The following is a 9,113-nucleotide window of genomic DNA, read 5'->3' as shown; positions in this document are numbered from 1 at the left end:
TCTCGATCATTAATAAAATAAGTTTTTTTCTATTTTTTCTATATTTTTGGAATACAATTTGTCTTTTGCATTTTTCGTCTGTTTTGAAGCTTAGCTCTTATAATATTTGTGTGTAAAATGGATTAGTAAAATTGTAAAATTAGTAAATTGCTTGTTACATTTATACATCTGATTGATTTTGAAAAAAGTTTAATGCAATTCGTTATTTAAATTTGATTTGGTTATTACATTTAAACGCTGCCAAGAAAGAGAATTAACACTGAAATAGTTACATTAAAAATTCAAACTCTAAACATCTAATGAGGTTATATCTGAACTACAACAAAATTCAAAACTAAAATGAAAATTACAACACAATTTAAAGCTTTGGTAAGCATACTTACATCTGTATTTTATTTTAAAAAAAAATATGCTATACTTTATATACAATTATAGTGCGTATGTGCGCTAAAGGGTAAAGATTTCTTTCGTGTTTGCAGTGGGAACTAAATACCTATCCATCATTGTAGACAAAGGAAGATAACTGCAATACTCAATATTGCTATTTAAGAACAGATTGTACAATGTATTGAATCAATTTGCAAAACAATGGTGTTCTTTACAATAATGGTTAAATGCAAACACATCATCTGTAAATCGGATATCTGAGTATTTTATGTATAAATTATTGAAACATTGCTATGATGTTAAGGATGTTAAAGAAGTTCCCATCAATGTACTATGTTAGTGATTGTGTCTAGAAAATATAGTTTTCAAGCCACTGTAAGTGAACGAATGTAGTCTTTACCCTAAAAAATGGGAAGAATTTATATCAAATCACCACAAATGCGTTAGTTTTTATATAAGTTATGATGTTAAATTAGATATGATAATGATTTTATGTTAAAAAAAATATTTACATTTGCAAACTGATTGAGTTCATAACTTGTTTTGCTAGTATTATGCATTCTGTCTACATCTCAGCATGTTGATATATGTGGGTACTTTACACCGGGAGAAAATGAAAAATATATAAATGGGAAATAAAATCAAAAATTCCCTTATGTTTTTGGTTATTTTAAATGAAAAAAAAACACATATTTCAGCTGTTCATAATATTTTGTTTTCACAAACAAATGATTCAGTGTTTTTTTTCAGCTATATATGATTCTTTTAAAGTTCTTTAACTCTGACTTTCTCACAACCTTGTAAAAACAAGGAATTATTCGAATCAGGAATAATTTTGAATTGATGGTTTATCCTATTTAGTTGGGTTAGTTTTTTACTCATACATTTCTTATCAATTTTCCAAAATTCAAAATTATTCCAGAATAAATAATACCTTGTTCAAAATTTATATCATATAAATTCCGAAAATGTTTTTAGGTGGACTGTTGACTTGTGAGATGTTAGAAACCTTGACATAAACTTCGTCTCCAGCTGTTAAATGTATGTCCGAACTCAGATAGGTGTCAAATCGACCGAATATGTCGTTCCTGGAGAATTCATAGGGATGACAGGTACTCAGCACCTCAATTTCTTCATTGTTATCGATATTTGAGAGGAAGATAGAGTGAACTAGAGAGGATTTCTCAGTCGGGGCGACTGATTGTCTGGAGTTGTCTTTCTCGTAGTGGTAACTAATATCCAACATGCTGTACACGTGGTAATATCCAGTGGCTGGAACACGCATGCGCCCGCTGTGCATGGACATTCCATTCAAGAGCAAACAGTTGTTGCCTAGGTACCATTTCGTTACTGGATGTGTCTTCACTGAAGTAAATGTTAAAAAAATATATCAGTACTATTTTGATGTATATATCAAAAATCTAATAAATTTGTTCATGCATTTCAGAAAGAGAACGTGAATTGAAATTTCAATAATTTTCGTGGCCCAGGATCACAATTTCATCAACAATCGCTTATTCAGAACAGAACTTCAACTATCACTTTTTAATTCGATTAAAACTATATACAAAATGATCATACGGTCAATCATGGTCAAAGAATGCATCTGTGGTCAAGGTTTTCGTCCTAATAGAATCAAAGAATGAGTTCTATAGAAAAGCTTTCACACAATGGTTATAAGGCAGTTTCAAAGAAGGTTGAAATGTGATTTCCAATAGTTATCATGAACAACCACTCAAGCCATGTTGGCCTCCCCACCAACTTAAAATGAGAATACAAATATTTCAATATTGACCAGAATCACAGAAAGCTTAAAATGTTCATGATTTTCTTCCAATGTGAACCAAATCAGAAAGACTATGAACTTCCATATATGAACCATGTTGATTAATAGTTGATTGAGTTGGCAGCAGTTACAGACACGGTATGGGACTATGCGTAGCCAAATTTGTCACCAAATAAAAAATTAATGAGGCTCAAGTGTAGAGCGTCTATAAATAATCAATAAAAACTTAGATTATATTAACATTTGAATAAAAACTGTATATATAGGAAAAGATTTTTTGGAAAATCATATCAATAGAATAAAACATTACTTTTAAAATGCGATAAGAATCAAATAATGAGGTCTGTAGAAAAGCTTTCACACATGGATATAAAGCCAGTTGGAACCAAAGGTAGTCGTTAAGGGATAAAAAAAAAGGTCTGAGCACAACTGTACGGACAATACTATAAACAAAAAAACAGCGATGAAAAGATTGGTTAGTTGGGGTAAACATTTTCAATATTTCTCTGTTATGAAAGTGGTGAACAATAATCCAAATAACACGTAAAGATGAAGGAAACAACAGCACAAATGAATGCAAGAAATTCTGTAAAACATTTTTTTCTCACTTGTACGAGAGACAAACAAACATATAGAATGAGAAAATACCCAAATAACTTAAGTATATGTAGCCAAACCCACACTTATTGCTTTTACCCTGGGATAAGTAATATATATTAAATGACAACAGTCGAAGGGCGATAAATCTTAGTAACAAGAATAAGTTACAAATAATAATAAGCAAACTTAAAATATAAAAATATCGATGAACCAATATAAATCTGCACAAAGTTATTTATAAGATTATCTCTTTCGGTATGCATAATAGTATTAAATCATAAATATAAAAATATCTTTTGAATGCTTGATTGCACAGAAATCGCCATAAAAAATTGAAATATATAAAAAAAAAAATTTTTAAAAAATACATTTAAAAAAAACTCACTGTCTTCCGATGGTTCTCTCATTTCTCCTATCATGTGAGCCACAGGTTTAACATCGCCAATATAACCTCCATAAATTTTGGCTAAAAGTACAGAACAATATATTTCAGTAATAAATTTTATAAATATTGAAATCTTTTAATGTACTGATTCAGGTGAGATGGCTCTCTGGTCGATGTTGGGAATCATTCCACGTCTTCTTATTTTCGTAAGGGTACTGATTCGGGGAAGATGACTTCAGAAAATATTAAAAGATGAATAATCAAAATCTCCCATAAGAAATATTGAAGTTGTCTTAAACATGTTATAAGTGGACAACTAGTGTGGTGACATTAAAATACTTTCAATGAATTTAATATATCCCTTTATTCTGAAAGAAGGTCAATAGTGAATTTTAAAATATTTTGAACAAAATTAAACGAACTTATTATTATGTTACATGGAGAGAGTCGTTAATAAATAAAGCGATTCTACGATTCTACTTGAAGTTTAAAACATATTTTGAATTAGAACACTATTTAAAACTAAATATGACAAAGAACCAGTAATCTATGCATGCTAGACCAGTTTAGGTGCAGGATATCATCAACTGAATCAGGCAACTGTCTCTGAAAATGCCTTATTAAATATATAGGAACTTTTTTCAAAGAATAGAATAGAATAGAAAATCTAATTTTAAGTCTGGTTTACATGAAACATTTTACACAAGATCTGTAGTCAGTAGAGCTTTTTGCTGACATTATAACAATAACAACACAACATATTAAGACCGAGACCCTCAAATCTGCCAACAGTAACAACTTGCAAGATTTTACTGTGTTTTCTAAAGGAGTAGGTCCGGTAAGGACCGATTTTGGCCTCAAATTTCAGGTTCATCTGACGAAAGATTTTGACCACTTTTTAAACACTTAAGTGTCTATTTTATTTTAATTAATTAGTTTATGTGAAAGATTTTAACAGATTTAGTCATTAAAAACGATCCGATTCAAGCTCAAATATGAAAAATCTACCTAATATGCCGAAAAATGTCACTTTTCAGATGGTTTTTGGTAAAAATGAAAGTGGCCGCATCCGTGTTCATCCTCAACCTTTATATATGTTATGTATTATCAAAAAATACAACTTACATTTCAATATTAAGGATGAACACGAATGCGGCCACTTTCGTTTTACACGAAAACCGTCTAAAATTTAACTAAAATGCTAGAATTATGAGGATTTCAGTAATTTAGCATGACTTAATGGTGCTAGTACCGGATATATGTGCATTGTATTGTCAAAAACAGCCCATATTTATGTAGCAGAAGCATTCTACTGCCCAATAAATAACTAAAGGTTTACATTTTAACAATTTTGTAAAACTGCTATATTTTGGGGCCAAAAAGGGGTCTTACTGAACCTACTCCTTTATTTCAATCATTCATCATCAATTTTTTCATCTGTTGTCTAGGCGGTGTTTCAACGTTTCAGATTTTTCCTCGAGGCCGTGTTGGTTTATAAAGGACGTATCATCACAACTAACATTCTTTTAAAATAAATACAATAAACCACTCCTGCTTACCCCATAAGAAATATACACGGTCTGCACACGGTTGCTTTTTTAACAATGATATTACTAGAAATGTATAGGAGCCTATATATTCAGAGCAACATAAGAACTTGAAAATCTACTATGCACCATTCAACAAAAGCTAATACTGGTGTATTACACAACTCTTCATAAACAAACCAAAATTACCTTGGATAACAAATCATGTCCCACTTTCTTTTTTTTAATTACTCACCAATTCTTGTATTATAGATTTTTGTATAATCCGAATCAACTTCAGCATAAGATTTGTCAAAGTTCTGAAAATTTGAAAATCATATCAATAAATTCGTACCAAATTACGTAATAAATATTTTTTTCTCCAAACAAAAATAACATTAAACTGGTATTCAAATTGTACTGAATAAAAAAATATTCACAGAAACATAATATACTTGATCCAACGCAACTTTTAATAATTTGGAATGATCTCAGTGTATATAAGCCACGCAATGCAAGCTTTTCTAAAGTCATATAATTCAATCGGAGACTAGTATACATCAATATAACTTCCCAGATTTAATTATTTTATCTATATATATAGTAAGTTTTAAATTAAAAGACTAATATACATTCAATAGCAAACATATTTTTAAAATGAGTAATTTAGATAGAAATATGAAGAGTAAAATTATATAAAGCAAACGATCATTTGTGAGTTGTTAACTTTTCAATCGGACGCTATTAATTTCAAATGTAGATCTAATTTGTAGTTCAAAAAAGTTGAAATTTTCCCGCCAAAATAACAATGAATAAGCTTGTACAGTCACGTTCACTGGTCACGCGTCTGTATTCAAAATGCCGGATCTTTCTACTTTCGGTTCTAAATCTTTGTTAAAATTTGATAATTATATCGAGAAAATTAGACTTGTGATTTCTTAATTTGATTATAAAAACCCTAAGAATAATACATAAATGTGTGTTTGTTTTCTAAACGATTTATAGAGCGTAGTACATTAATTTTTATTGATTTTTAATATACAGTTTGTATATAACATCCTGGGCGGACAATAAAATTTTACGCCATATGTTTTTCTCAGACTCTATATGTCTATCCGATTAAATGTTTCTTACCTCTTCTAAATACATATTCAGCCTTTCAGCCCTACATCCACAACATACTTGACTTTCACTTTTAGGACAAGGAAGGCACATATACCCACATTCTTCTCCAGGGGTTCTAGGTTCAGGCATTACCCATAAGATGATCAAAACGATAATTAGAATCACAACATCTGTTACAAATACTCCGAGTGTAAGTAGCTTTGTTTTGTCCTTCTTCAGATTATCGAGTTTACTACCCATGGCTACAGAAATAGGTCAGTACTACTGTCTGAAATATCAATACAATGATATCACATACCAAAGACAACCGGAAGTATATATACAGCCTATTTTTAGTTTTTAGTTTTAAAAAAGACCTGAGGAAAGTCTGGAATTTTGACATTTGGTTTTACTTTATTGGTATATATACGTATCATTTCAGTGTTAAGCACCAGTTCATGTGGAACTCTCGGTCCCTCTAACCATGCTAACAGTGCTTAATTAATCTATTTTGGGGTTTTAGTTTTCTAAGAAAATGTGCACCGTATTTTTCTGAGAAATCCGCGTTCACTAGTCTAGTCTGCTTTTCTAAGACATTGTGCATTATTTCAAGACTAGCGTCTGTCACAGTGTAACTGTTCCGGGTATTGTCAGATGTACAGTGTCAGTTGACCATGCGCAATTATATATGATACTAGAACACACCCGCGAAATAGCAGGCATTCAGAGCGTAGGAAAATGTTTTTTTTTATCCCTCCTCCTTTATTTCCAAAATTCCCAATTTTTGGTTTTCTATCAATTTCAATATGAAAATACATTTAGTATGTTATGAACATTTAAGTTAGGAGCCTGTAATTTAGTGGTTGTCGTTTGTTTATGTGTTACATACTTGTTTTTCGTTCATTTTTTTAGCATAAATAAGGCCGCTAGTTTTCTCGTTTGAATTGTTTTACATTGTTATTTTAAGGCCTTTTAAAGCTGAGTATGCGGCATGGGCTTTCCTCGTTGTTGAAGGCCGTACGGTGATCTATAGTTGTTAATTTCTGCGTCATTTTGGTCTCTTGTGGAGAGTTGTCAACATGGCAATCATACCACATCTTCTTTTTTTTTTTGTAATCAATGAATTTTGTAAAAGATTTAATGACTGGAGAATTTCAGAAAAGGTATCAAAAGTTCACATGAATAATTTTAGCGCTTATCTGTATATTATGAACATTCATTACCGAGTTCATTACTGAGGGAGGGTAGGAGGGGTCCTGATCCCAAATTCCCGGGCTTAAAAACATGAAATCCCGAAATCCCGGGCTTGAAATCACGAAATCCCGAGGTCCCGAAATTCAAAAACGAGAATTCCCTGATCCCGAAAGGGTCAATCCCGAAATCCCGAGCTTAAAAACACCCGATCCCGGAGTCCCGATAAAGGTCCTATCCCCCCCTCATTACTATATAAATAAAGTGTATTTACTTTCAATTCTAAGTTTTCTAATCGATCCATGGTGGTCATAGATATAGTATACAGACCATTAAGGGCATACGATACAGTTAACAGGGAAGGTAATGACGTTGCGAACGTAAAATGTTATTTCGCGACGTCAAACTGTGACATATCGGGAAAAGATGCATCTTTCGACTGATTTTTATCATTTAAACTGATTTAATTTGAAAACGAGTTCATGGACCCCTATTTTTTAAAACAGCAATTTGTTTCATTTTGCAAGGAGATTATGTGACCCAAATTTTATAAAACTGTAAATAGCGCAATTTTTTTAATTTTGATAAACATGCAGCAAAAAATGACGTTTTTTCCTCTATCCATGAACATTTGCTAAATATAGAGTTATTTCGGAATAAAAATTGCATAATTTTTAATGATACTTATAAAATACAGAAATTACCGATTATTTAACAAAAACCATTTTGTGTTTATCTTTTAAAACAAAAAAGTTATGTCTTTCTTTCGAAAAAGAAAATACGGACACAAATCTGAATTTTGAGCAAATATACAAAATTTCGAACTCATTTTACTCAAAAAGTAGCACATGAAGGTATATTTTTTATTACATATTTGATTAAAGGAGGTAAAAAATAGCCTATATGCAAATTTTCATAAACTTGTAAATACAAGTTCAAAACTGTATCGTATGCCCTTAATAAATAGATAGTAATGGATAGTAAACTTGAAAATGATAGCAGATAGAATTTTGAAAATACACTTTATTCGTTCAAAGTATACAGAAAAACGCAAACCGGAAGTCTAATCTGACTTAAAATTTTGTCCAATGACGGGACAATATCCGGATGCCTTTTTTTCTCGTTTTTCTCCCAAAATAACTCAATCTGAATAGTCATATGAATGGATGACAAATGCAACTATGCACTGTACCTATAGGACACAGAGGCGTGTTGATTAATTTATTGGGGAAAGAAGAGAAGCGACACACAAAATGAGGTCTTCTCGTTTAATAGTATAGATATCAGCAATAAATGCTGTCAATCTTTTTTTTCAATGATGAAAGCAAAACATGAGTATTAAATCTCCCCCGCGGATGTATAGAAATTAAAAAAAAAGTTGGTTCACTTACTTCTACTGTGAGAGGAGGCCCGCTTCAGTCACACCTCAATGATTCCCTAAATAATTACCCTTTTTTCCACAAAAGGGGGAGGGGCTAGTCCCGTTTAAATTAGCCTCTGATGTAAGAGTGGTTCTACTGACGGTCGTTGTCTTCTTTTTTATATTCTAAATTTTAAAAAATTCTACAAAATTAACGAAAGTTTCAATAAATCTTTATTACGTAATTTACTAGTGCATCTCTTATAAATGAGAGTGGAAAGTTATTAATTGATTTATGTAAAGAATCCGGACTCAGAATACTGAACGGAAGAACTATTGGAGACCCTTTTGGGCAAATGTACATGTATAACATATAATGGTTCCAGTCTTGTAGACTATACACTTGTGTCTTCTAATTTATTACAATGCATAGGAAACTTTAAAGTTAGTGATTTTACTCCAATATCAGATCACTGTCCTATCAGTTGCTCTTTTCTTACTTGCTTTCAAAAATGTAAAACTATAGAGACAAAATTAGATCCTCTCCCTGGTAAATTTTTTGGGGAAAACAAAGCAATTGATTATTATACTACAAACATTCAAAACTCACATGTAAAACAAAGACTAGATGAATTTGTAAATGATAAACAGATTGATTCTAATTCAGCTGCTGAAAAATTCAACGCTATTTTGTGTGATACAGCACTTTTATCCACTAAGTTTGTTCAAAAGAAAATCATGAATAGGCCTATTAAGAAAAATAAAAAACCATGG

General features: G+C 31.2%; 1 protein-coding gene across 2 annotated transcripts; it reads right to left on the bottom strand.

Moving 5' to 3' along the window:
* Positions 1–403: 403 nt before the first annotated feature.
* On the bottom strand, positions 404–6,127 carry LOC143071879 (uncharacterized). Of its 2 annotated transcripts, XM_076246519.1 has the most exons (5): positions 5,819–6,127; positions 4,941–5,004; positions 3,159–3,239; positions 1,322–1,752; positions 404–788 (listed from the first exon to the last, which is right to left on the bottom strand). In XM_076246519.1, exons 1-4 carry the CDS (start codon positions 6,047–6,049, stop codon positions 1,334–1,336), a joined length of 795 nt encoding a protein of 264 aa, XP_076102634.1. In that variant the 5' UTR covers positions 6,050–6,127; the 3' UTR covers positions 404–788; positions 1,322–1,333. The 2 variants fall into 2 exon arrangements, with proteins under 2 accessions (XP_076102634.1, XP_076102633.1); XM_076246518.1 differs by having other exon boundaries at positions 696–1,752.
* Between the last annotated feature and the right edge of the window lie 2,986 nt (positions 6,128–9,113).

This window comes from Mytilus galloprovincialis, chromosome 4 (genome assembly GCF_965363235.1).
Source record: "Mytilus galloprovincialis chromosome 4, xbMytGall1.hap1.1, whole genome shotgun sequence".
Classification (NCBI taxonomy): Eukaryota; Metazoa; Mollusca; class Bivalvia; order Mytilida; family Mytilidae; genus Mytilus; species Mytilus galloprovincialis.
This window is presented reverse-complemented; position numbering and strand designations above follow the sequence as displayed.

Excerpts from the sequence above, each read along its gene's own strand:
- LOC143071879 (XM_076246519.1), bottom strand. The coding sequence starts at position 6,049 with ATGGGTAGTAAACTCGATAATCTGAAGAAGGACAAAACAAAGCTACTT. Across the intron at positions 3,240-4,940 it reads AATCTATAATACAAGAATTG|CCAAAATTTATGGAGGTTAT; the intron begins GTGAGTAATTAA and ends CTGTACTTTTAG. Across the intron at positions 1,753-3,158 it reads GAGAGAACCATCGGAAGACA|TGAAGACACATCCAGTAACG; the intron begins GTGAGTTTTTTT and ends CATTTACTTCAG.